Source organism: Aspergillus homomorphus (genome assembly GCF_003184865.1).
Source record: "Aspergillus homomorphus CBS 101889 unplaced genomic scaffold BO97scaffold_2, whole genome shotgun sequence".
NCBI lineage: Eukaryota > Fungi > Ascomycota > Eurotiomycetes > Eurotiales > Aspergillaceae > Aspergillus > Aspergillus homomorphus.
Genome location: NW_020291888.1, coordinates 1,487,916 through 1,513,281, shown reverse-complemented (window position 1 = coordinate 1,513,281; position 25,366 = coordinate 1,487,916). Strand labels below are relative to the sequence as shown.

Sequence of the window (25,366 nt, the reverse complement as noted above, 5' to 3'; positions counted from 1 at the left end):
GGTTTCAGAGGTCATCGTCTTGACCTCCCGAGGGCTTTGACATTGCTCATTCAGACAAGTCTCTCCACAAGACGCAATGAGATGGTTGGTCCATCTCAGACACAAGACGCTGTGTCAAATATTAGGCATGAGACTACTATTGCTGGAGGAAGTATTCCAAAGCTCTGCAGAGACAACCAGCAAGTTGTATAGTTCTATAGAGGAAAGATGTACGCCTCAGGCATATAGACAACCCCCCCCTTCCCCCCCCCGTGGTTGACCGCCCGGCAGGCCCCCACCAGCAACGCAGCGCTGCTCCGGACGGGCGACTTGGTCTTGTCTGTCGGTCGTGCGTGTTGTTGCTGTCCTGCCATTCTGGACGTCATCTTCAATGCTCGTTCCTTTTCCTTCCTCACCCGCTTTTTGATCAATCGCCTTCTTATTCCCTTTTCGCCGGTCGCTCAATTCCACCTTCATCATGGCTGATATGCCCATTGGTACGTTGCGCTCTTCCTACCTGAACTCCCTTCCTCCCCCCTTACTCTCTTTCCCCCTCTCTCCGCCAGCTCCTCCTCTCCTTGTCCGGGAACTCTCCGTACCTCCCGTCCCCTTCAGCTAATCACGACAATTCAACCCAACAGTGCTCGACGGAGGAACGGGTTTCCTCAAAGTCGGATATGCTGCGCAAGTAGGTCTCTCCTGTTTGGTCTTTGACAATTTCGCTCATTCATTAATCTTCGCGCCTTCTTGCAGAACTTCCCCGAGCACCAGTTCCCCTCGATAGTGGGGCGGCCCATACTGCGGACGGAGGAGCAGGCAGGCGACATTGTCGTCAAGGATATCATGTGCGGAGATGAAGCCGCCGCCGCCAGATCGATGCTCCAGATCACCTATCCCGTATGCTCTTTACCCTGGATACCCTCCAAGCTGCCTTCCTTGCGAAATCTTTCAGCACAACATGTGAATGTCGGACCCGACTAATGCCTGCCCATGCATATTAGATGGAGAACGGAATAGTGAAGAGATGGGATGACATGCAACACCTTTGGAACTACACTTTCTACGAAAAGATGAAGATCGACCCCACCGGCCGCAAGATCCTCCTCACCGAACCCCCCATGAACCCTCTGAAGAACCGGGAGCAGATGGCGGAGGTTATGTTGGAAGGCTACAACTTTGGCGGTGTATACGTCGCCATTCAAGCTGTGCTTGCGCTGTATGCGCAAGGTAAGTGGCTGAGGCTCCTGACACCGTCTGTGTTTGTGTCGTTCACTAAGCCCTACGCTCTTGCGGCGGATCGCAGGTCTCAGCAGTGGTGTCGTCGTCGATTCCGGAGACGGTGTCACCCACATCATCCCCGTCTATGAATCCACCGTCCTGAACCACCACATCCGCCGATTGGATGTTGCTGGTCGGGATGTCACCCGTAATCTCATCGCCCTTCTCCTTCGTCGCGGGTACGCCCTGAACCGCACGGCCGACTTCGAGACCGTGCGCCAGATCAAGGAGAAGCTCTGCTACGTCTCCTACGACCTGGAGCTGGACAAGAAGCTCTCCGAAGATACGACGGTCCTGGTTGAGTCCTACACCCTCCCCGACGGCCGTGTCATTCGCGTAGGAAGCGAGCGGTTCGAGGCCCCCGAGTGTCTCTTCCAGCCACACCTGGTCGACGTCGACCAACCCGGTATCGCCGAGCTACTGTTCAACACCATCCAGGGCGCCGACGTCGACGTACGTTCCAGTCTGTACAAGGCCATCGTGCTCAGTGGAGGAAGCAGCATGTACCCCGGTCTGCCTTCGCGATTGGAGAAAGAGCTCAAGCAGTTGTGGCTCACTCGAGTACTGCAAGGAAACCCGGAGAGACTCAACGTATGCGGCCCTTCTTCCCCCTCTCAAACCACATCGTTGCATCCTAGCTAACACTCATACAGAAATTCAAGGTCCGCATCGAGGACCCGCCCCGACGAAGACACATGGTCTTCCTTGGAGGTGCCGTGCTTGCCAACTTGGTATGAACACCTCCCGCATCTGCAATCCGGCCATCCCGTCCAATTTCACTAACCGCCGTCTCTTTCTAGATCGCCGATAAGGAGGACATGTGGGTTACCAAGCAAGAATGGCAGGAACAGGGTGCCCGTGCCCTGGCCAAGCTCGGCCCTAGATAAATCTAGTTTTGCTACTTCTATCCTAGTACCAGTACATACATACAATACCTACTTTCAGCCTGCTCTATCCTGACAACTGTCACTCCCATGACGCAAAAAGAAATACAAGGCTCGATCTTATGAGGTCTCAGTCCGTTTCCTAATATCTTGTCCTTCTATATCTATGTAACTCACTGCAGTCACGTCCTGCAATCACTCATCTATCCATCCATCCAAACCAACTCGTCACTTTCACCGTGGAAAACATAACGGGCCAGGCCTAATCCATCTATCTATCTCAGGCTTTCTCTGAGCAAACCCCACTCTACCAGCTATTCTCCTTCTCGCGTAAGCAGCTACATGTGTAACCGTACCGTAGACGTGGACAAGACGGTAAGTCAACATGTAGTCGACAATGAATCAACAATATCATCACAAGAGGAACAAACATACTCTTCTGCTAGAATCACAAAATAGATATTCCACGAAATCAAACAGGTTCCCAGACTAATTCGGACAGACCGTGGCGTGGCTAAGTCTATGTGATGTATATAACAAACAAGGTGGAAAGAGAAACAAACTCCTTTAGATGCAGACATGGCCTCTATAACCCAAGACAGATACGGAAGGAAAGACGGGGAAGTGACTTGTACAAAGGAACGAACACTATTATGTGACCGTATCTCACGCACCAGGAGAATTTGGAAGGGGAAATGAAGGGGACAAAAACCAGAAGCCCGTCTCTGCCAGCGGAAGGCAAATGGATTGTATATGCATGTCGGGATAATCTGATGCGGCAGCCCTTTAGGGAGAAAGTGTATGTTTAATCATCGGAGTCGGATTCGGTCTGCTCATTGGCCATGACCTTCTTCTGCTCCTCGTTCATCTCGCGGTAAGTGCTCCAGCTGAGGAGGAAGAAGGCCACGATTATGAGCACACCGCCGATGATTGAGGCCAGGGAAAGGGGTTGGCCTGTGCGAAGCCAGTCGACGATCGCAACCAGGAATATCGTGAGCAAGGCGGCCACGGAAGACAGAACGGGCGAAGTTAGGGAGATCAAGACAAGGAAAGATCCCGAAAAAGCTAGAGAAGAATGGTCAGCCGCAATCGTTGACTTTTGGTTCCATAGCAGGGGGAGCGTTGGCTTACTGGCATTAGCAAGGACGGAGATCATGAGCATCCAGGCAGCTTCTCCGGTCGGCCAGCGGAACGTTTCAAGACCGATTATGTGAAGCAATGGCAAGGGGATCCACAGAACGAGGAGTGTGAAACATCCAATAAGGCTGCCAAAGGTATTTGCGAAGATCATGCTGCGTCCAGCGCTGGTACCCTCCGGGGGACAAGCGAATCGCTTGTATAAAACCTCATACAGGCCGTACAGAACACTGCCAACTCCTATGATAATATTGCCTAGCAATCGGTTCTCCGCTTCGTCATACCCTTCGCCCTTCTTGCCGTCGTTTCGACCACCGTATGCCACAACGAGGACTCCGATGATGGCGACCACGACCGCGATTATCTTATCGCCCCGCAGTTTGTCTTTCAAGAGCGGAATCGAGAAAGCGTACGCGAAGAAAGCGGAGCAATTGTAGATAGCCGTCAGATCGCTCGGTGTAGTCATGTTAACCGCAACGTACCAAGAGCCTCCAGCAATTGTAAGAGCGGTGGTAACGAATGCCGTCGTCTTGAGCATGTAGGGAATAGGCGATCTATGAGAATCACGGGAGGTAAGGTGTAGGTCCTGAGTCTCCACCATTTTCGCTGTCGTCCGAAGGAGGTAGACATGGCGCCGCCAGAATGCCGCCCAAGAGAGTTTGCGTTTCTGCAAGCGAAGTATAAGGAGCTGGAAAGGCCACAAAAGTGCCCAGGAGCCATGTGTGAGGTAACTAAGCACGAGAGACTGGTTAGATTCTGGGATGGCACAGGAACTCAGGAGCCATTCGGTCGAGCGTTCTACTTACAGCATACAATATGGTTTGTCCCAATGTAGCTCGTGCTGGATGTAGACCGCGGTCTCGGTCTGAACGACAAAACTAGCCAGGCTCAGGAGCAGGAAACCCGACGCAATCAGGTATTTCTGACGCGTCGCCTGCTCCGCGCTGTGCTCTGGACTACCACTGCGAATGGTGGGACGTCGTGAATGGTGAAGCATAGGCCTGCCTTCTGCGTCACCATTGCCCAGGCTGCCGTTCGACAGCCGTCCCCGGCGCTCATCTTTGAGCAGTGGTTGTTGAGAGCGGGTTTCCGCAGGTCGATGCATGACTGGACGATTCATGGGTATATCATCGTCCGAGTCGTGGAAGTCAAGGGTCGGATCCAGATTCCGGGCTTCTCCTACACCCGATAATCGTATACTATCTGAAGCCACCTTGTGCGATTATCCGTTTACACCGTAAACAAAGCTGAGAAAAAGAGAAAGAGAAAGAAGGTTGGAAGCCGGCTCCTTGTCGGTAATATCTATGACCGGTGCGACTATAACAAAGCGTGCGTCGGGAAGTGGGATAAAGGTGGGCGGGTGAGCCGCGCAATCGGCAGAACGACCGCAGCTCAGGTGGACAGAAAGATAGATGGATGAGCAGCGGAAGGTTTATAAAGTAACGTTCACGTGGGCGCTATGGGAAAGAAAACAGCAGCCCCTGTGAGTCAGTCGCCTTCGCAAAAAAGAGCGGGTGATGAGGTCCTGGGGTAAGGCATACAGCCTCATATGTATACGACGACGTCTCGGGGGAGGTACTCCGGACCGCTGCGCTGCGGCCACGTTTGCGAAAGTCGTTCTTGAATTGTGGGTACGTCGCGTTGGAACAGTAAGGTGGAAAGCAGAAGGAGCAAAGCCAAGCCCAATGAATTGAAGGAGACCTGCTGTAAGGGAGGAAGGAAAGAGAAATGGGGAAAAGAAAGAGGAAATACGAAAGGCAAGAGTAGGATTTCAAGACGGCAATAAAAGTACGGAGTATGTGGTAGCGAGGTGGTAGGGGGACCGTGGACTACTCTCCGTAGTTAGCGGCTGCGTTGCATCCATCATTTTCAGGGACTGCCGCCCCCTAAGACGGTCTAGCATCGGTCCACCTTCAATCCACACCGCCTTGAGTCAATAAGGTCAATAAGGCCCCCAGTCAGGAGGCGGTGCTGCACTAACTCAATTCCGGTAGATCACGTGCATTGTTGTGGGGAGCGTTGGGCGATGGATTCTCCAGGCTTCCCCGCCCAGTCTCCGGATTAGGCCCTGTCCTGTATTTGAACGGATTTATTGTTACGTTGATGCCTTCTGCCCCCAGGGATAAGATCTTGGTACTCTATCATTGGCTGTTCAACTATGGTCTAAGTCTTGTATCACCGTTTCTATGACCAATGATGAAGGTATTCCGACTTGGCCCGTATACCCAAGTTGTTCTTCCCCGCATATCAATGCGCAAACCGGAAATCCATCCTTTTATTCCCATCATCCTTGGTGGTCGCGACATACTCGACCTTCTGTTCCTCTGTCATACCATTCCAGCGTCTATTGCGCTGATGATTCCGCAGCATGTAGTAGCCCTTGGTAGCAAAGTAGAGCACTATGTTGACGCCCACAAGAATCAGAAGCACACGATTGCCAATAACGTAGCGCGGTGCATCCCCTATGCATAACGCATCAAAGTCAGTCAAGAAGAGCCATAAGTATGGCACGAATGACTAATACTTACCATCTTGGTATATGTTTGAGGCTATGATAGCAGACAACTGGACAGACATATTGTATATGGCAGCAGCAATCGCTCGCGTCCTCACGCTGTTCGAGTTGCGGGATATCCACCCGGCCTGAAGTGCATGAGCTGTTATAATTGCTTATTAGCAGGTGAACCAGCTTATTTGGTGAAACACCGGATGGAGTGCAAAACAGACATGCACTCACCGCTTGGGAGACTGAGGAAAAGGGTGAGAACAGTCCACACAACCCATTTGTTCGTTTGACTGAGATCCACTGTATTCATATAGATCATCATTGGTAGACTCCAGACTTGGGCTATGACTCCCATCCACGAGAGGGACTCAAAGTACTCGCCCGAGTAAGTTAAAATGATTCGTGTGACGATCCCAAAGACCTGTGGCAGCTGATCAGCACCCTTGAATTGTCGCATCGATGATCATCCACTAGGGTTGTACTCACGCAATATGGTATGGACAAGAGAATTGAATTGAAGGTATCAAACCCGAAGTCTTTCATTTGCAGTGTGAAATACTGCGAGACGGTTGCTGCTCATAATTCGTTAGCTTGGGCTCCCTTCACGAGCGGAACAAGTGTTGAAGCGAGTTTACTGACTCCAAGGTGTGAGAAACATGATTCCGACGATGTATAACGGCCAAAGATCAAAATCGCTGAAGCTAAGCCATACAAGCTTTGCTGTCAAGGGCTGCCTGTTGTGCATTGAGCCCTTACTAGGGTCTTCGCGCACAATGCGATTGACCATGATAACCTCTTCTCTGCAAGGAAAGTCCGGGTTCAGCCTCTTGAAGGATCGCGCCAGATTGGTTGAGAATCGCATACCGTTCTGTAAACCAGCCTTTCTTACCTCGGGCCCAGTTGGCGGTTTGAGTTGGTCCGGGAGGCAGGAAGACAAAGGACAAAAGTCCCAGTGCCAAAGTGAGAAGGCCCTGTTCTCCTTGAGCAATCATCTACTAAGACAAAGAAAGATAGACTCACATCAATCAGAAAGAGCCATCGCCAGCCCGCTTGACCACCACGACCCCCTAAGTGCAAAATACCGTATGCGAAGATGGCCGCCAGGATATCCGCCAGTGAGGAAGCTGCATACCAAAATCCCAGACGAATAGACAGCTCATGATGCTTATAGAAGTATGACAGGTAGAGGATCATCTAGAACAGGTCAGGGCATACACGTAGGACATATGTACGGATCGAAGTCACTCACCGTGGGTGTAAACCCCCCCGACAAGACACCAATCAAAGCCCGAGTTATCAAGAAAGACGTCCTGCCAGAGAGCCAGAACTGGCAACTAGCCACTATCGACCATGATATCATCTGTATAGGAATCCATCGGTCGGCGCCTATCTTTTTGCCGATGATTTGTGCCGGTATCTCACTGAACATATAGCACAGTCTATAAATCGTGTTCCCCAGGTTGTAATCTACCTCACATAAGAGAGTCAGCATAGGAACATATCGTGGTAGGCGTCACACTGACCATCGCGGCTGAGATGAAGGTCGGTCAAGAAATCATCCGCATTGGCTTGCTCTAGTTCAGCCAAGAATCAGTTAACAGTCGATGTGAGGGTGGGTGGAGCGGTGGCATATACGGATATTAGATCTGTCAAGCTCCAACGCCGTTATCATCACACAGGACCACAGCATGATGCGAATATCGAGCTTCTTAAGCACGCTCTGTATACGAATTAGCTTTGGTGCTGCCCCGAAATATCCAACCTTTCACATGGGCATACATCTTCTTCACCTCTTGTCCATCGCGCGGCTGGGTCAAACCGGTGTATGTTTTCCCAGTCGGGTCGTGGCTTGTACTCCTCGGCAAGATCTGGGTCGTCAAAAACTGATGGTTGCGTCGCGATGGCATTTGGATTGTAGTTCTTGGACCGCTGAAACCAGAAGCGACGGGGCTCGGATGCATCACCAAGTGACTCGTCACCTAACCCAGATGCCACAGGCTTCTCATTAACACTTATCGTAGCTTTCTTCTCAACGTCTGATATGATCGTTGTACTCGAGAGCACACTGAGACCCCTCTTGCTTGCGGCTGAGCGGGCAATGACAAGCGACATTTTGGTTGGTTCCTCAATAGGCTGAAGACTCGAATCCACCTGATTAAATTCTGGGTCGTCGCACAGAGTATCTCAACAATCTAGGTCGGCTCGACCTCCATTATATCTGTTGAGAGCCCCAGGCGGCAGGTAAGGAGACTATTGTCAAGCCACCCTCATGGCTCTCTTTTTGCCCAGATTCAGGTAGCAGACACATGGTGACCTGGGGATCTAGATCCCAGGGTAGATGCGGTTCTTCAGGTGATTGAGATGTTTATGGCTCGTGGTAAAGGTTTAAAACACTGCAGACCCCTTGATGCAAATCTCCTTGTAACGCGGCGATTGCCGGGAGCTCTCGCTGCTAGTGGTAAGGTATCACTGCAGCGCCAGGATTCGTTCACGCAAGAGGTGAAAACAACCTAGGCCAAGAGAGAGACCAAATTACTTTCCTCAAATTCCTCCAAGTCGGGCATGGGTTGTCTGGTCGAATGAATAAAGTTTGTAAAGCATTGCGCTCTAGTGCAACTCCGCAGGCTAGTTCTGCTGGCAAGCAGGATATAAAGTATGTATCTCCATGGAATGATCACGCAAGGAAGGGATAGGCGCATTGTCGAGTGGGAGCTTGCGATAGGACCGATGATAGGGACTCTAGATGCGCTGATTGAAAAATGTGGCACAGGTGCTGTCAGACGCCTTCCCCAGATTAGTCTCGGGCCATAGGCCTAGATTCATGCAAGGGACCAGTTTGAGGCTACAATGAATTCGAATCATGTAGGATGCGAGGATCATCTCTTGATGGCTTGGATCCAGAGCCACATTTATCGCTCAAGATACAGAGTCAAACGGCTGTGACGGGTTGCGAGAGAATCCTTGTTTCAGTTGAAGCGCTGTGGCCGTGATGCCGCAGGTAGTCATGTATGTGTTGTGAACATAGCGAGAAGATGAGACTCAGACTGTGGGAATAAAGTCTCCGGATAGAACTCTAGCTCACAATCGGCATCTGTTTCCGAATATGCTCATTTCCCTGTGTGCTTTATGCAGCTCCTGTCGAGCTGCAGCATGGGTGCTGGTTGGAATGCTGGCGATGCTCTAGACCCCTCCCTAAGGTTGCCGTTCATGTGATCGCCCTTCTATTACTCCGTTCCAACAATCATGGATCACATCTTCTCATGCACTTTTCAGTCGTGATGGCCTGCTTTCACTGACCTACCTCGATTCTTTCCATTGGGTTGCATGCTTTTTAGCCACTTTGACCAAAGATTGATGAGTTGCAGCCTTCGACCCCCCCCCCCCCCCCCTTTTCATGGACGACTTCTGTATTCGCATTTTTGGCATCTCGTGATCTTGCGCCATTTCTTTCCAGCTCCCTATCACAAGCAAGTTTTATTTGAGCCAAATTCCTTGCCAAAACCGGGTCGGGGTTGGGGTTGCTGTGTTCACAATACCACAGCCGTGTCTACTTCTTCGATTTCCAGACTAAAAAGAAAAACCGGAACCTTTGAACTATGATTGGGATAATCGAAATCATATATCGTGATTCATGAACTATTATATTATTTCTTCACCCATCATCCGTATCACGCTCAGGCATTTGCCTTGGACTTGAACAATGCCTCTTTCGTATCATATGTGTACTTCAGATCGAGGTGCCAGTACTCAGACGTCGTGGGCTTCGCGATCAACCATGCCTTGTCTAAAGCCTCCACCACTTCCGCAGGCAGTGGGCCCTTTTGAATGTCTCTGAGGTTGTTCTCTAGCTGTATAATGCTGCTCACTCCCACAATGATACCATCCCGACCATTCTCCTTGATGTTGAGGGCGGAGTGATGACGAATCCAGCGGAATGCGATTTCTGGCAATGTCAAGCCGTGCTTCTCTGCGACTGGCTCAATGACCCGCAGAGCATCGAACGTCGCATCCTTGAAGTATCGCTTGCGGTACAGCGTTCCAGTGTTCGACTTGTCGCTGTATCTGCCATCCTCGGGGATATCCTGGGTCTTGTACTTTCCAGATAGGATTCCACCAGCAAGAGGGTTATAGACCACGATATCGATGCTATACCGTTTACAAGCATGGACCAATTCCGTTTCAATGGACCGGGCTATGATAGATGGCAGGTCAGTATGATGTTTCTCAGGTCTTGGGAGGGGCACTTCAGGTGACTCACTAATAGCATTGTACATGGCTTGGTAGATGGTTGGTCGTACCCAGCCTCTCTCATTGCAGACGGTCACTATCTCTGCGACCTCAAAAGCAGTGAAATTGCTCAGACCGAGTTCGACAAATTTTCCTTCCTTATGCAACTGATCGACGGCCTCCAATGTTTCCGTGAAGGGGACTGACCGGTCGGCGGCGTGCAAATAGAAGATGTCAACGCAGTTTGTGCCCAAGTTCTTCAATGAGAGCTCGAGTTGCTCACGGATAACTTGCGGCTTGTGGTCACCGGGCACTCTGGGATACCACTTCGTTGCCAGGGTCAATCCACGCTCCTTCCACTTCGCCTGGGCGGTAAAGGCTTCTTGCTGCCCTCCAACATAGACACGAGCAGTGTCGACTTCATTGAAGCCCTGCTGTTGGAACAGATCTAGACACTTGTTAAACTCGTCAAGTGAGGTGATACGAGCTCCTGCAGACTCATCCGGACCAAATGTCATCAAGCCGAGGATGACTCTTGGTAAGGGATTCTGTGCGACGAGAGGCATGGTGAGCAAGAAGGCAATTGTCTCGGTAATAGCTGGGCGGGGTAGCTAAGAGGGATTTAGCTCATGCCAGGATACGACGTTCGATTCCTTGCCGAACACAATACCTCAGACGCAGAGACTGGTGTGTAAAAGCCTATTCAAGGGTTGTAGATACTAAAACTAATGTTCTGGTGGACTATAGCTTGTTTATGTAGGGAATACAATGGAACCAGGTGGGGGGACCCGAAGAGAGATGAGCTTCTGTATTTGTCACCTTCCCCGCCATGATGGCGCAACTCCGCCCGTCCGACGGCAACACCGAGCAATTGTATATTTCTGCTACGATCCAAAGTAAGGTGTCAGAATCCTGTGAGTCAGTATATACCTTTTGCTTGACTTTGTCATCTGTATATGTTTTGTTCATCAGTATGTGGAGCACAGATGATATACTAAGTTCCTTTGGTAGTTCTCACCGTTGGGCAAGTTCCCTAACCATTCCGCTATCGGCGTCTTGGTCGATTTTATGACTTTGACTCATCAACCTACTTGTCCAAACCACTGAGCTTGCATTCGTCCTCTGATATCTCTGCTTGCTACAATAAGTCAGAATGAGCGCTCCAAGCAAGAACACATGTTCAATACTGGTCATCAACCCAAACACCTCATCGCATATGACCAATGCGTTGATACCATTACTGGATAACTTGGGACATGGGGGCACTCAGTTCGATTACTTCACAGCTCCGGTGTCCGAAATCGTCACCCTTCCGGACGGCAGCACTGTCGAGGGCGTCCCCAGTATTGACTCGGGTGAAGACTCAGTCAAATCAGCTCTCTATTGTATGCCATTCCTGGAACGCATCATATCCGAATACGATGGCTTTCTCGTAGCATGCTTCTCGGCACACCCTCTTGTTGGAATGCTGAAGGAAAAGGTCCGAAAGATTGAAGATTCAGACTCAGCCATTGTGCCTTCGGAACAGAAAGTCAAGAGGAAGTATGTCACAGGCATCTTCGAAGCCGGAGTCCTAGCGTCGCTGGGCGTGGTTAGCTCCTTCCAATACGAAGCCGGCCAGGGATACCACAAGTCGCAGTCACGGGAAACTTTCGGCATCATCTCCACCGGAAAGATCTGGGAGACCGAGCTTAGCAATGCTGTTGCCGAGATGCTTGGTCATTCAAGCGACAGTAACATAAGTCATTTTGCTGGTGTCGAGACCACAGGACTGACAGCTGTCGAGCTGCACACTACTCCTCCCGGAGAAGTGAGGAGACGCCTTGTCGAAGCAACTGAGCGACTCCTTAAGAACTCGCAGCATTCCGTGGGCGCAATCTGTATGGGCTGCGCTGGTATGGTAGGTATGGAGGAGGCCGTCCGAGAAGGGTGTGTGAGAGCATATGGTCGGAAACAAGGTTGCCAGGTGAGAATTATTGACGGTGTTGCTGCCGGGGCTGGGATGCTTGTCACGGCTTGCAAAGTCGGGTATTGAACCAAACCGGTCTTGATCTCTCGTATATAAGAGACTTATTTACTCTGTGTATGTCAAATTACAATGAGTGGTCTTCATCAGTCTGCTGCTGAATACAATCCGCAGCTCCGATAGTAACAGCAAGTTATGATCATTCTTACTATATATGCCTGAGCTTCGACGGGAAGTAGTGCAAATCTTGTGTGGGAAAGTCAATTCTTTGTGAATGATGTGAAGATTAAGGGGCAAGATCAAAACCCTCACAATTTCTGTCACTCTTGAAAAAATCCAAAACAGAATGTTATGCTAAAGTTCAGGGACTGCCATTGTTGTAGAGGCTGTCGGCTGATAACAGTAGTGGCCTAAGGCAACCACGCCTAACCTAGATCGAGAGCTAGAAGTTTCCCCGCGGAACGCGCTACGCGTGCGCCAAAAACCACGACTACTTGTGGTGGTCAAGCAAAAAGATGCCCAGGTATGTGCCACAATATTACCACCCTCATGATCTATATAGAGTTCTTTGTCCAATACTAAATATAACTAATCTTGGGATAGAGAAATCATCACAATCCAAGCCGGCCAGTGCGGCAACAATGGTACATAGTCCCACTCAAGAGTATTTCTTATCGCAACCATAGCTTCCAAGATTGTGGCTTCTCTGTCATGGTGCTGCTACTGACTGGAACATTACTTAGTTGGCTCACAATTCTGGCAACAGCTTTGCCTCGAACACGGAATAAGTCAAGATGGCAACTTAGAAGATTTCGCAACCGAGGGCGGAGACCGCAAGGATGTCTTCTTCTACCAGGTACGCCCACGAGACTCCAGAGCTTGACCATGATGCAACAAAGCTGACATCTATTCTACAGAGCGATGATACTCGATACATCCCTCGAGCGATTCTTCTGGATTTGGAGCCCCGAGTATGAAACCTTCTGCAGCCTCGGAACCAGCAAACCTATACTATCGCACAAACGCTGAGCCCAGGTTCTCAACTAGGTCCTCAACGCGATACAAGCCGGTCCATACCGAAACATCTACAACCCCGAGAACTTCTTCATTGGACAACAGGGCATTGGCGCTGGAAACAACTGGGGAGCTGGCTATTCCGCGGGTGAAGTTGTCCAGGAGGAGATTTTCGACATGATTGATCGAGAAGCAGATGGAAGCGATTCCTTAGAGGTATGTTTCATAGTGCTTGGGGCGGAGATACACTAAGCGACTCCAACTAACCCCTGGATCGATGCGTTGACGATTGTCTTATGACAGGGCTTCATGTTCCTGCATTCCATCGCAGGAGGAACGGGCTCCGGTCTGGGCAGTTTTATCCTTGAACGAATGAACGACCGATATCCCAAGAAATTGGTGCAGACCTACTCCGTCTTCCCCGATACTCACTCCGTGGACGTGGTCGTCAATCCATATAACAGTCTTCTTACGATGCGACGGCTGACACAGAATGCTGACTCCGTGGTAAGACTTATGAACTCTACGTCTGGAAATCGGATCAAGCTAAAACTAATAAACTCATTCTTAGGTCGTTTTGGACAATGGTGCCCTTTCGCGAATCGTTGCAGACAGACTCCATGTGCAGGAACCGTCATTCCAACAAACGAACCAGCTTGTAAGAGACCCCGTGCGCTTGCGATTGCACCAAGCATCTGAGCGGACTTATCCTAACAGCTTCCTTGCTAGGTGTCTACTGTAATGTCCGCCTCCACCACCACCCTTCGCTACCCTGGCTATATGCACAATGATCTGGTTGGAATCATTGCTTCCCTGATTCCTACCCCTCGCAGCCACTTCCTGATCACCTCCTATACTCCGTTCACGGGCGACAACGTCGAGCAGGCCAAGACCATTCGGAAGACTACCGTCCTGGATGTGATGCGGCGCCTCCTGCAACCCAAGAACCGCATGGTGTCGATCAACCCCAGCAAATCCAGCTGTTACATTAGCATCCTCAACATCATCCAGGGCGAGGCAGACCCGACCGACGTGCACAAGTCGTTACTCCGCATCCGCGAGCGGCGACTGGCGTCGTTCATTCCGTGGGGCCCGGCCAGCATCCAGGTGGCTCTGACGAAGAAATCGCCGTACATGCAGAATACGCACCGGGTCAGCGGTCTGATGCTGGCGAACCACACCTCGGTCGCCACCTTGTTCAAGCGTATCGTCAGTCAATACGATCGCCTGCGGAAGCGGAACGCCTTCTTGGAGCAATACAAGAAGGAAAGCCCCTTCTCGGACGGCTTGGGAGAGTTTGACGAGGCCCGTACTGTGGTAATGGACCTCGTTGACGAGTATGAGGCGGCCGAGAAGGAGAATTACCTGGATCCCGATGCCGGGAAGGATAAAGAGCTCGGAATCTGATGGACGAACGCCGTTTTCTAATCTTCTCCATTCGCGTTCTTGCTTTTCTTTCTGTTTGCGTTGCACTACTCCTACTGATTGTGGTTGCTTTTTCTTTTATGACTACCAAGGGCTGACCGGTGTATTTCAAGCGGCGGAGGCGTTTCTCAAATTGAATTCTTGTTTACCATGAAAAATAAGAGGTTCCATTGTGTGCTGGTTACATGGGGTGGAGGGGGGTGTATCACTTTGATTTAATTGGGGCGATTGGCACCAGTGAATGTGGTCATGGTAAGGAGCAAGGCAGCCAGTTGTCGGACGTCGATGATAGTTACACAGCGGGATACCGGGGGGTAAAAACAGCCCACACAAGAAGCAACGAGCAGCTGACGCCAGCAAGGTGTCATGCTATCATAGAGGTAGATAGAGGCCCTGTACGCTTTTAGGCGCTTCAAGGCGCTTCTGAATAGCTTCAAAATTGACTTCGAAAATTGATATTTAAAAATACTTAATCGGTTCGCAATGACTCACTTGGAATTTCAAATCAACAACTGCCAACTGTTGTAAGCAGAACTGACTACCATACACCTTTCGCCCGTCCCATATGAAGCACCGAATTCTCAATTGTGCAAAAAAGAGGTCTGTAAAATTTCCCTCTGATTATCAAGAATCTGCAATTCTGCATAGTCCTTCTTGAAAACTGCATGGATAAGCCGTGTCTCTTCGTAACCTACTCTTATATTAGCTGGGTCAACGGTGAATAAGGCGGGGTATATATTAACCACGTGTCGGCGGAGAAGTGGTACAATTGACAATGATCCAATCTTCGATCATACCATCTTCTCGCCAAGGGTAATACTGGCCATTCTCGTGAAAACGCATAATGTGTTCGTTGATTCGGTCTTGCTCCCGGACAATCTCCACTGCCCATTTTTTGCCAGGAATCCAGAAATCGACTCGGCCGTCTGTGGTCCTAGACCATTCGGTACAGACTGGCACACCTCTACCGGCTAACTTATTAAAACACCGGTAGAACTCGTCTTGATACTGTGCCTCAACTGGTTTTGGCTGTGCACCACTTGACAATTTCTTGCCTTGGGCTGATTGCCTCAGACTCGAGCTTGAAAACCCTCGTAATATTGCAATAGTCAAATCTCGTAAATTTTGGAATTCGGAGGGTAGACTTCTCGCTATTTTTCCGATGTAGTGTTCGATCCACCTAGGAATAGTTAGAATAATGCAATCGAGATATCTGGAGTGGATACTTAGAGATACATGCTTTTCATGGAGTCTTGAAGGAAGCACATAGACATCCTTGTCGAGACCATCCTCTCCAAGTATTTGCATTCTGTGCAACCATCCGCGCCTGTAACATGTTTCTACCTCTTCGTTCCGCTTCGGTCCACATAGTACATTTCCTTCCTCCAAAACCTTAGCGAGGAGGTTTGCAACTTCCGTGGTGAGAAAATTGCTCTGGGGCAGTGAACGTGATATTGGCTCTTGAGCCAGCGTTTCCCAGACCTTCCGATCCCATTTCAAGCTGTCGACCACGTGCTCCTTGGTTATGACTGATAAGTCACCGCTCTTGATAGAATGGCGATAAAGCTAATGCAAACTCAGTTAGTCAAGGGTGCTTGAGAATAAACTGCGTTTTAGTTGGAACGAAGGAAGAAACTCACGTCGTGAATGTACTTTAGCACAGCGCAAGACCACCTGGGTGTCCGTTTGTCAACGAAAAAAGATAATCTTCGGCGTCTGGACGGAGGGTAAACTTTTCTTGAAAACGAGAGTTCGCGATCAATCGCTGTGCAGCATCCGTGAACTCTGATCGGGAGAAGAATAGACCGATCGAAGGCGATGATGGATGTGACTGAGGGGTCAACGTCACGCGTTGAGCTAGAACAAAAGTAGCGGGCGTATAAGTGTTGATATCAGGTTTCACCTCCCTGTCAACACCACTTCACGGGCTCCCGTAGCAGCAAAAAAGACAGAATCTGATATCTGGGCCTTGGTGGGACAACCGGTTCTTGATTATTGAATTCCAGAAGAGGGTGTCCGAATACGAACTTTGGGCCTCGTGGATAATGAGGATAGTTCCCGAAGCCAGATAATTCATATTTGAACCAAATCTTGTCCGTAACATTATGTTGAGCTTGCTCCAGGGGCGAAACAAGGGGTCGTCTATTACTGAAGGGTATTCATCAAGCTCGCGCCATATATCAACATAGATTGAGTTCCTCTTCTTAACCTGATAATATCTCTGCAGTGATTGAGCCAGTGTTGTTTTTCCGCTCGCAGGGGTCCCCCGCACATGCACAACTTTCTCCGAATCAATGAGGTCGACGAGTTTTGAGACTGTCTCCGATGGAGGACTGATGAACGGATCGAGAGGGACAGCTGTTCATCATAAATATCATTAGTTATGCCATGAGGTGCTTGAGGATAGAATCTAACATATTTCTAGCTGGCTGCTTCCTTGCTGGGTTGAATAAACCTCTGCCGAAATAACGTCTCCATGTTGAGTGAGCGGATGAAGACAAGCTTGACAGAGAATATCCAGCTGTCCGTCCGTAGACGTTCCCGTGAACCCTGTACAAGGACAGCAGATGGTGAGAGTCCCGACCGGGACGAGAAAATGGCACTTCCCGGACATGATTCGCAGAACTGGAAAATTCGAAGTTCTTGTCGAAACCGGCGTGACTGTGGTGGTAGAATAAATATGAGCCATAGTGTATGGATCAGCCTCACATCGAATATCTCTCACATCGAATATCAAAACGAACATGAAAAATGGAAAGACCGTGGACAACACCGGGGGAACTGGGAAAGAGCGAAACAAAGATCCGCTGTAGTGACTTCTGTCGCGTCACATGCTTTGACCATATTCACACCTGCAGGTGACAGTGAAAATGGTTTTCAAGCTGATTGGGTATATTGAATGGAAAAGCCTTCGCCTTTGCCTTGCTCATTTCCCATCGATCCAAGTGTATCGGTAGTGGTTTCATTCTTTCGTTTCTTCAGAGCCAACATTGAAGCCCTGTTATATGTATCATCACACATACCAGTGCTGTGCGGATGTGCCTGGCGCTGAGGTCATTATCCGAAAGTATCGAGCAAGTTCTCTGGCTGCAAGGCATGTCCTCTTCATTCACGTGACCTGGTTGGCGGATCGACCATTCTAACCACAAGCGAGGTTTGTAGATCGCGATGCTCGAGATTCAAACGGTCAAGGATTGGGGAAGGAAAAAGGAGTTGCTGGGGCTGTGGTGCTTCTTCGGAAGCAGCTACACTCTGGCGTGCACAGACGTCGGCCACAAGCCCGGGGAGCAGCGCCCCCTCTTCTCTCCTCGGCCCCTGGTCATTTATGGTCTCATAAGTAGATTGTGATGTGACAGGAGGACAAAACAAAGGTGCCTGGCTGCTGTTACCAGAATAATATGCAGCCGTTGGGACCGGTTGCTAATTCAATGGGAAGAGTTAGTTGGAGGTTCGGTATGTACAGTAGTTGGTAATTGAACACTACGATAAACTCCGCATACTATAGTTATCGTGACTGCTGACAGCGGATTGCGCCATGGATGGCGACATGCCATGCCATGCTTGGGAGGGATTCAAGTTGACTCGGCAAATCAAAAGGGTTCTACGTCTGACAATTGTGAACGACAAGTCATGACAGTCCTGATGAAGGGCAATGGTTTGACTTGATGGTGGTGGTGTGTGTAGTGATTGATGATTGGGATACACCCTTCCTCCGCGTAGCGAGGGAGGGTGGACACGTATGAGCGGATGAGGTGTAAGAAGGTGTGTTAGTCTAGGTGTCGTGTATGGCACCTTTTTTTTGGTCGTCTATCCACCTTGAGTTAGACACTATTTTTTTTATTATCCGTCACCTGTTTCGTTTGCCGCCCGGTCTGAAGAAAGAGAAAAAAGGGGAGTGAAAAAAAAGGGTACCAAAGAAAGCCTCGTGCGCATCCGGCAAAGGCAGACGGTTGGGAACATTTGCCTCGCCCCGATGCAGTAGTAATCTGACATGGAGGACGGAGAGGAAAGATAGAAAGGCAGAAGGGCCGGAATCCCAAAGAAACCCCAGAAGCTTCTGGCTCCACTTACCTGATTTGCCTCCACCGGGCCTCGTAGTCCCTTCCAGTCGGAGCATCGCTTTCTCCTAGATTGGGAAGAGCCCTGACAAGCCCGCTGGAGAGCGTATAGGGACTCTTGAAAGACCTGAAAGTCAGTCAGTCAATCTGTCGGTCAGTTCAGAAAGTACTACTAGGTAAGTACAGAGTAGTCAGTAGTGTCAGTACTAATAGTCAGTCAGTCCGTCAGTATCTGGACTAATCGGATCCGCCAGAAATTAAGGGAAGGGCGACGAATGCCCGTCCCGATCGATACTTAGTGAATTCTACTAACAACTAAAGGGAAATAATACCTAGCACCCAAGGTGGATTGGATGTTACGCCTACCTACTGTACTCCTCACCCTCCCGGTAGTCTACTCCTCGTCCTCCTCTCTTCCCTCAGGCTGGATCAGCGCATTGCAGGCCCATTAAGTTGTTGTTATTATTCAGTGACTCAGCAGGTCATCCATACCTTCCGAGTTTCCCCCTCTCACCTCCGAACCCAATTTCGCTTTCACCCCCCCAAATTTATAAATTGACTTTGCGCTGCAGTTTCGCCGCTGCCACCTTCTGATTCATTTATAACTGCTCTCTCGCTGCCTCTTTGTCCTCTTCCTTCACACCTTCTTAACCTGACTCTGCCTCATCTCCCCCCTTCACCAACCTCCTGCTGTTCCCGTCCCTACTTCGATCTTGCTTTCGGTCCAGCCACATCTGCTTGCTCCGGCGATTATATATAGACCGCCCTCTTATCTACTGCTCCTTATCTGTCACGCCTTGGGACGCTCCGAACAGCTCTCACCACCGACCAAACTACCTCCACGTCACCCTCAACCTCTGCGAAGGGAGCTCCTCTCTCTGAGGCTTTGATTTGTGTCGATTCTTTCAGCAACCGCGTCATTCCCACGATTGATAATCAGCGGATCCCCCGGCAAGCGTCAATCTTCACGCCGCATACGCAAGCGCTTATCGGCTCTCCTTACTCCGGTAACTCTTCTTGACTCCGCCCCGTTCTCGCCACCCTTCTTCCATCATCATGGCGCCCCGCAAGCCTCGCTGCAACTTCAAGGAGTGTAAGGAGGCCGCTCAACGAATTGTTGGCGATTGCAGCTTCTGCAACGGTCACTATTGCTCCAAGCACCGCATGTTGGAAGCTCACTCCTGTACCGGCCTGGAGGACTGCAAGAAGGAGTCGCATGCCCGCAATGCCGATAAGCTGAACAGCGAGCGCACCCACGTCATCAAGGGCGTATGAGGATTCGCCCAGCCCGCCATCACCTCGGTCAAATAACATTTCACTTCGTTCCGTTGCGTCGTCACATATCGATTAGCACGGTGTTCATCTCTTCAGCCATACTGTCGCAAGGCGGAGTTCTTCTTTAATCCATATTGGTTGGGGATTTGCAGTCCCTGCGCGGACAGTTTTTGCGCCCCGACAGTTCATAAGCCAGGCTCGGGGGAGTTTGTTCATATTTGTCTTTATCTGTGATATTGTACGCTTGGCGTTAGACACCTCTGGAGTTGTGAATGATTACTTTCTTGATCTTCTATGTTTGTCGCATGTTGTGACAGTCGTGTCCGTCAATAGGCCCCCCGGAATGTGGGCTGAAAGCGATTAGACAGCTTGATCTATTTGTTCCTTGAACTTGGAATAGACTTGTTAAAGTTGTTTCCCAGCGTAAACGAACTTCCATCTGGCGCGGCGGTATAGCCGAGCGCTCGTAGGCAATTTCTAGCATATGGTCATTAAATGTACCGGTCACCCATCAGTCAACAAAACCTGAGTACTGAGTACACAAGTGATCGGCGTTGGAGCATGGACGCAGTAGTATGGTCTTGTGCCAGCTCACTAGCTCCATCAGGTACCAACCTCGTCTGTTCCAGCCAGTGAGCGTGCACAACGTAGCACTCGTCATATGATAGCTATCTCGGTGCTCCGTTCAAGCTTCAACTCACCAAATTTGCTGAGAGAGGTTCGAAACCGCCACATGACTGGCACCTTTGGATCTAGATCAAAAGGAACGAACAACCAGGAGAGGGCTTTTGTAATTAGGATATTGAACAAAACAAACTAAAAAATTTGGAAAAAAGTGATATATAAACCTAGCCACAGCAATGATTTCCTTCAACCGGGTCCAATCTTGGGCCTGTTTTGGGGACGTTAGTAGCCTGGAGCGTGAGAGGCAAAAAGGCAGCAAAAAGAGGTCCGACGACATACATATCATGGTGTTCACTCAGTCGGCTGAGATACTTGTTAAGCTCTTCCACGCGCTCCTTATGAGTTTTGACCCCTTCCCGTTTCAGGCGTTCTTGCAGCTGTGAGATGTATAGATTAGTTGGAAGAGTTTCCCTTTTTTTTTTTTTTTTTTTTTTTTTTGGCGCCTTTTCACTTTCCTAGTGGGCTGTCGCCCCGTTGAACGGGGCGGATGCCTTTGAATCGAAACAGCGACGAAGAGCGGGGAAATAAAAACAAAATAGGACAGAGCCATATACTAAAACAAAAAAAGAAAGAAAGTAAAACAGGGAGTGCCGGAGAGCGGACACAAGGGCAAAAGAAATAGTTGACAATAGTGGAACTTACTCTCTTCTTCCTCATCTCTTCATGCTTTCTCTCCGCCTCGGTCTTGCCAGCGGATTCAACGCCCGGTGATGATTCATCCTGGCGTTCAGCCTCCTCTGGTGGTACACGAGACGATTCCCTTGTCGTGGTCTCGTCTGGTTGTTCTTGTTGCTGCTGCTGCTCTGTGTCCCTATCGGAAGATGCCTTCTTGCTTTCTTTCTGCTGCTTCTTCTTTTTCTTCTTCTCTACTCGGCCATCGGCGACCTTGGAGCCTTTGAGCTTGAGCTTACCGCCTCCGCCGGGAGTTGAATACTCGTTTACCGGCATAGGGGATATTCTGGGCTTGTATGACGTGGATAGAAAAGGGATGTGCTCAGGTATAAAACATAGTAAAAACTGGGTTGTTTGGGATTAGTATGGTTGAGGTGCGATTAAAATAGACATGGTAAGATAAATGATTTAGTTGTGGTGATTTCCTTTGCCGCTTTAGATTTGAGTCAGGTGATCAGCGCCTCTTATTGATAAGAGCATCCATTGCGATTTACTATGGGGTTGTTGAAACTAGAAGGGCGTTTTCTTGGGAATTGTTAGAATAACGCGTGCGATAATTGATTTCTTGGTATAGTCGCTCGTCCGATGTTGCTACCACCTATACAGTGCAGGATATGCAATGCATGCTTACAAAGGAAAAAGAAAATTGGTTAACTACCACCGGTGGCAGTCAATATCATCATCATTATTGGCGTACAATGTTCTATGCGGGTTCAAGCTGTTTCATGCTATTATTGAAATTGATGCAGTCTCATTGCTGGCCCTCTTGGGCCCATGGGTCGTCTGCTCTCGCAAACACGGCCTCCCCTAATCGAAAGGAATCGGGCGTAGCCCCGACCCTCCCCCTCGTTTCCGCATCTCGGCTCCCGCAGCAACCGTGCTGGGGACCTTGATACCACAGCAATCGCCGAACCAATCCAGGTGGTTCTGGTGATCGTGGCTATGACCATGATCGTGATCGTGCTCCTCACTCTCCATGTCATCTGTGACCTCCGTCATACCCGACGCCGCGGGCAGTAAGCTGCCGAAAAGGAAGTGTTGCATGATGGGAAGCTTGCCCAGAACCTCCTTGACAAACATCTTCTTCATCCCGCCTTCGATCTTACTCCAGTTCTTGGCCCCAGAGATATCATCCAGCATGGGACTGTGCCAGCGTAAACCTTTCACAGTTTTCACGCTGTCCACCCACCGCACCTGATCCAAGTAAATGTAATTGTCACTTTCTTCCTCGAGCACCGCCATATTGTGAATCGACAACGGGGTGATGTAGGGGTGAGCAACGAGCTGCGAGGCGCCGAAGAGGAACGGCAGAAAATGGTAGTCATCAAGACCCCAGACGCCGTGAGAACCGGCAGGTTCGAGATAGTATGTGGTCTGGATGTCACGCATCAACCGCATGTAGCTCACGTATACGTGGAAGACGATGGCAGGGAAGTCGCTCTTTGAGAACATGTGAACCTGGCGAAGACATAGTAGCCACATCATGAAGTTCAACTCATGACCTGATCCGTAGTCGAGTCGATCCCGCGACCCTAAAGAGTTTATAAGGTATGTAGATGCCTCCTCTATAAGTGCCGGAGCCTCAAACCCGAGCATGTCTCTATGCCATGCCGCACTTTGTATTGCAACATCATCGAACAAGTCGCGAAAGGCCGGGTTGCCAAATCGTGAGCCACCCTGATCAAGGGAAGGGTGTTTGTCAAGGAGCGAGCGTATTTGATCGACGAGAGATTGTACTTTGGTGACGGTGGGAGAAGGTTTGCCGACGTCGGTCGTTGCCCGTCCTCGGACAGAATCGGAAAGGCCGAAAACAAAGCCAAGTATTAGTTTATATGCGCGAGAAGAGAGAAAAAGTTCGTGATCTTCTCGTGACAGAATACGGCGGACTGGCCGAATATACTGGTGGGATGTGAGGTCGGGAGGGTTGGGTAGAGGCGGGGTGACAGGTGCGGGCTCTTTCGAGGGTGCTGTGCTCGATTTGGTCCTGCTCGCTCGGAGCTCAGAAAGCTTCTTGGAAAGGTCAATCTTCGGTTTGGATGCCATACTAGGCGCGGAGGCCTCCGAGGCCATGATGAAAAGACAGCTGAAAAGGCCAAGAAGAGCTGGTTTGCAGATGATCCTCGTGAGTGGTGTAAGTGACTGGCAGAAAGTCATCTGCCACCGCCTAGGTATGATGGATGTGCGGCGGACCCTGGTCACGTGGCGGAAACATACCGCCTTTCTGGTCCTTTGAGAGGTCTCGCCAATGACGCTTCATCCAAAACCAGACTAGCGCTGCCGGGGAGAGATCACCATGTGATCGACAAAGAGGCTACTCGGTCCCTATAAGCGCCAGCTATGCCAGTTCGGGTTTGATGCGTGTCTTGGTAGCTTCTCATGAGGGTCGCTCAAAGTCCTGCTTTTCCGACAACGCGAGATGACATGCTGGGTGAGGAAGTGAAGGAAAACGCGGTTCTCTCCTGCTAGAAGACGACACTCAAGGCCGACTTCCTCATTGAGCCGTCATCCTGGATCTTTGCCCCGCATTTTCCCTTGAAGAATCCTCAAAAGTTGGGTTCTAGCCGTTACTCAACCACTCAAATACGTCTGCTTAATTACAATCTGCCCTAGATTATATGAACCCTGCGCCTCCGCGAGCACGCCATCATGGATCCCTCCGATTTGACCAAACCATGCGCCGAAGAGCCTAATGTTTCTTCTCCCACACAACGTCCTTCATCCCTTCATTCGTCTCAAAAAGAGCCACACCGCATGTCTCCTCCCCCTGCAGAGCAAGGACCGGCCGCGACACCTAGTCAGGGCCAATCCCAACCGTTCAATGAATGCACGCCCATTGTGTCGAACACCGATTCATCTCGGCGAAATTACCAATCCACGGAAGGACTCAGGAACCGTGAATCAGGGTCCGTGAACAGCCATGCCGGGATTTCGGAACGGCGAGTTGCTACAAACACCGATCAGCAGCCCCCCCAGTCAGATGCGGAGGAGCCGCACGCTTCCTGGTATCGGCGTATGGCCGATAGATACGGCAGTCTAGAGCTGGAGAACAAGGGGAGTGTTGCCCGAGATCATCTTGCTTTGGGTGCGTCCGTTTTTGGCTCCCATCTAGTTTCAACTTCACAAACTTGCGACATCAACAGTCTGACATGGTTGTAGAGCGTACTTTTCTCGCCTGGCTAAGAACTTCGCTGGCGTTCGCATCCATTGGAATCGCCGTAACGCAGCTGTTTCGTTTGAACAATACTGGAAATAGGACTGGGGTGGATCCTTCGTCGCAAACTTCTAATATAGATCCTGCCAGCCCCGCGATATCATCTGCCTCTCAGCGGCTTCGCAGCATAGGGAAGCCGCTAGGGACCACATTCATCGGCGTCGCAATCCTCATCCTCCTAGTCGGCTTCCACCGCTACTTCGAAAGTCAATACTGGATCATCAGGGGCAAGTTCCCGGCCAGTCGTGGTAGCGTTGGCTTGATCGCAATAGTCGCTGCTTCCTTAATAGTAGCCACCCTAGTAGTCATTCTGGCAATCTCACCGGGCGCCGTTGAAGCCTAGCAAGGACATAAGTTTCGAATTTGGCATTTGGGCTTTGTTGGACGTCTTTTTTTTCAGTCGCCTTTACCTTCTTACTAAGGGATACGAAACCGCAAGTTGGGCGCATGATATTTTTTATGGCAGTTTTCTTCCTTCCATAGGGAAAAAGGCTTGGATTATAGCATGCATGCCGCCCAACATTGGAGTGGCTAACCTTGTGCTTACTGCTCTTATCCTTGCTCAGGGCAATCACTTGCGTCTAATCTCATTATCCATGCGCAAGCAAGCAACCCGCTCATTCATGATGTGCATATGATTCGCAGGAGTGCGACGACGGTCTGAACCTTGATGAGATACCTGACGGGAGCAAAGTCAATAATGTACATGTTTTTTCAATTGAACATTACCAATATTTGCGCGGCCCGGTTTGGGGCTCTTCTGAAACTCGCGCATATCGTATGTGACACTACCGCTGGGTGAAACACCGCAAGCCCCCGTTGTTCAATGTCAGAGAGTAGTTTCGCACACTTAACCGCCTTCCTATTGGTATGGACTGACTCGCGAGATGACATGGATGATTCAGCCTTAAATAGATCTACATCATAACGCTGCATTACCCTTGAAGTTCAGAGATGTTTTCATGCAGCACAGAGCGCATCCAGATGACCAAGCTGCAAAGGAGTAGTTATGAAACGACCCAATGATCTACAAGATAATGGTTTCAAGAA

General features: G+C 50.0%; 12 protein-coding genes across 12 annotated transcripts; 5 read left to right on the top strand and 7 right to left on the bottom strand.

Annotated features, from left to right (window-relative positions):
• Nucleotides 1-351: 351 nt before the first annotated feature.
• Nucleotides 352-2,204, top strand: BO97DRAFT_360869 (actin-related protein 2). Its single transcript, XM_025692381.1, has 7 exons — nucleotides 352-476; nucleotides 621-667; nucleotides 733-876; nucleotides 981-1,206; nucleotides 1,283-1,848; nucleotides 1,911-1,988; nucleotides 2,058-2,204. Exons 1-7 carry the CDS (start codon nucleotides 458-460, stop codon nucleotides 2,142-2,144), a joined length of 1,167 nt encoding a protein of 388 aa, XP_025556283.1. The 5' UTR covers nucleotides 352-457; the 3' UTR covers nucleotides 2,145-2,204.
• A 376-nt stretch (nucleotides 2,205-2,580) lies between these two features.
• Nucleotides 2,581-5,142, bottom strand: BO97DRAFT_467606 (DMT family transporter; the record flags this gene model as incomplete). Its single annotated transcript, XM_025699668.1, has 4 exons — nucleotides 2,581-3,206; nucleotides 3,273-4,009; nucleotides 4,085-4,491; nucleotides 5,071-5,142. The coding sequence occupies 4 exons, from the start codon at nucleotides 5,140-5,142 to the stop codon at nucleotides 2,947-2,949; spliced, it is 1,476 nt and encodes a 491-aa protein (XP_025556282.1). The 3' UTR covers nucleotides 2,581-2,946.
• Nucleotides 5,143-5,525: 383 nt separating this feature from the next.
• BO97DRAFT_420510 (putative MFS transporter) lies at nucleotides 5,526-7,896 on the bottom strand (the record flags this gene model as incomplete). Its single annotated transcript, XM_025696661.1, has 11 exons — nucleotides 5,526-5,740; nucleotides 5,807-5,935; nucleotides 6,016-6,205; nucleotides 6,271-6,356; nucleotides 6,424-6,584; nucleotides 6,649-6,755; nucleotides 6,805-6,978; nucleotides 7,034-7,251; nucleotides 7,308-7,358; nucleotides 7,420-7,504; nucleotides 7,564-7,896. 11 exons carry the CDS (start codon nucleotides 7,894-7,896, stop codon nucleotides 5,526-5,528), a joined length of 1,749 nt encoding a protein of 582 aa, XP_025556281.1.
• A 1,511-nt stretch (nucleotides 7,897-9,407) lies between these two features.
• Nucleotides 9,408-10,759, bottom strand: BO97DRAFT_440014 (aldo/keto reductase family protein). The gene is made up of 3 exons (XM_025698032.1): nucleotides 10,682-10,759; nucleotides 10,043-10,622; nucleotides 9,408-9,976 (listed from the first exon to the last, which is right to left on the bottom strand). The coding sequence occupies exons 2-3, from the start codon at nucleotides 10,575-10,577 to the stop codon at nucleotides 9,459-9,461; spliced, it is 1,053 nt and encodes a 350-aa protein (XP_025556280.1). The 5' UTR covers nucleotides 10,578-10,622; nucleotides 10,682-10,759; the 3' UTR covers nucleotides 9,408-9,458.
• A 113-nt stretch (nucleotides 10,760-10,872) lies between these two features.
• Nucleotides 10,873-12,118, top strand: BO97DRAFT_402665 (aspartate/glutamate racemase family protein). Its single transcript, XM_025694561.1, has 2 exons — nucleotides 10,873-10,929; nucleotides 11,023-12,118. The coding sequence occupies exon 2, from the start codon at nucleotides 11,165-11,167 to the stop codon at nucleotides 12,044-12,046; it is 882 nt and encodes a 293-aa protein (XP_025556279.1). The 5' UTR covers nucleotides 10,873-10,929; nucleotides 11,023-11,164; the 3' UTR covers nucleotides 12,047-12,118.
• Nucleotides 12,119-12,468: 350 nt separating this feature from the next.
• BO97DRAFT_402664 (gamma-tubulin mipA) lies at nucleotides 12,469-14,830 on the top strand. The gene is made up of 8 exons (XM_025694560.1): nucleotides 12,469-12,500; nucleotides 12,581-12,621; nucleotides 12,721-12,833; nucleotides 12,895-12,948; nucleotides 13,025-13,207; nucleotides 13,295-13,498; nucleotides 13,563-13,649; nucleotides 13,721-14,830. Exons 1-8 carry the CDS (start codon nucleotides 12,493-12,495, stop codon nucleotides 14,396-14,398), a joined length of 1,368 nt encoding a protein of 455 aa, XP_025556278.1. The 5' UTR covers nucleotides 12,469-12,492; the 3' UTR covers nucleotides 14,399-14,830.
• On the bottom strand, nucleotides 14,789-17,105 carry BO97DRAFT_431122 (uncharacterized protein; the record flags this gene model as incomplete). Its single annotated transcript, XM_025697477.1, has 6 exons — nucleotides 14,789-14,859; nucleotides 14,956-15,018; nucleotides 15,160-15,917; nucleotides 16,078-16,273; nucleotides 16,367-16,774; nucleotides 16,832-17,105. 6 exons carry the CDS (start codon nucleotides 17,103-17,105, stop codon nucleotides 14,789-14,791), a joined length of 1,770 nt encoding a protein of 589 aa, XP_025556277.1.
• A 270-nt stretch (nucleotides 17,106-17,375) lies between these two features.
• Nucleotides 17,376-18,116, bottom strand: BO97DRAFT_84090 (uncharacterized protein). Its single transcript, XM_025701097.1, has 2 exons — nucleotides 17,917-18,116; nucleotides 17,376-17,836 (listed from the first exon to the last, which is right to left on the bottom strand). The coding sequence occupies exons 1-2, from the start codon at nucleotides 17,968-17,970 to the stop codon at nucleotides 17,522-17,524; spliced, it is 369 nt and encodes a 122-aa protein (XP_025556276.1). The 5' UTR covers nucleotides 17,971-18,116; the 3' UTR covers nucleotides 17,376-17,521.
• Nucleotides 18,117-19,530: 1,414 nt separating this feature from the next.
• Nucleotides 19,531-19,749, top strand: BO97DRAFT_335102 (AN1-type zinc finger protein; the record flags this gene model as incomplete). The annotated part of the gene is made up of 1 exon (XM_025691421.1): nucleotides 19,531-19,749. One exon carries the CDS (start codon nucleotides 19,531-19,533, stop codon nucleotides 19,747-19,749), a length of 219 nt encoding a protein of 72 aa, XP_025556275.1.
• A 698-nt stretch (nucleotides 19,750-20,447) lies between these two features.
• Nucleotides 20,448-21,493, bottom strand: BO97DRAFT_402661 (DUF1754 domain-containing protein). The gene is made up of 3 exons (XM_025694559.1): nucleotides 21,076-21,493; nucleotides 20,713-20,810; nucleotides 20,448-20,641 (listed from the first exon to the last, which is right to left on the bottom strand). Exons 1-3 carry the CDS (start codon nucleotides 21,379-21,381, stop codon nucleotides 20,620-20,622), a joined length of 426 nt encoding a protein of 141 aa, XP_025556274.1. The 5' UTR covers nucleotides 21,382-21,493; the 3' UTR covers nucleotides 20,448-20,619.
• A 295-nt stretch (nucleotides 21,494-21,788) lies between these two features.
• BO97DRAFT_440010 (serine/threonine-protein phosphatase 2A activator) lies at nucleotides 21,789-23,228 on the bottom strand. Its single transcript, XM_025698031.1, has one exon. It carries the CDS (start codon nucleotides 23,173-23,175, stop codon nucleotides 21,913-21,915), a length of 1,263 nt encoding a protein of 420 aa, XP_025556273.1. The 5' UTR covers nucleotides 23,176-23,228; the 3' UTR covers nucleotides 21,789-21,912.
• A 262-nt stretch (nucleotides 23,229-23,490) lies between these two features.
• On the top strand, nucleotides 23,491-25,112 carry BO97DRAFT_382442 (uncharacterized protein). Its single transcript, XM_025693301.1, has 2 exons — nucleotides 23,491-24,187; nucleotides 24,262-25,112. The coding sequence occupies exons 1-2, from the start codon at nucleotides 23,752-23,754 to the stop codon at nucleotides 24,657-24,659; spliced, it is 834 nt and encodes a 277-aa protein (XP_025556272.1). The 5' UTR covers nucleotides 23,491-23,751; the 3' UTR covers nucleotides 24,660-25,112.
• Nucleotides 25,113-25,366: the final 254 nt, after the last annotated feature.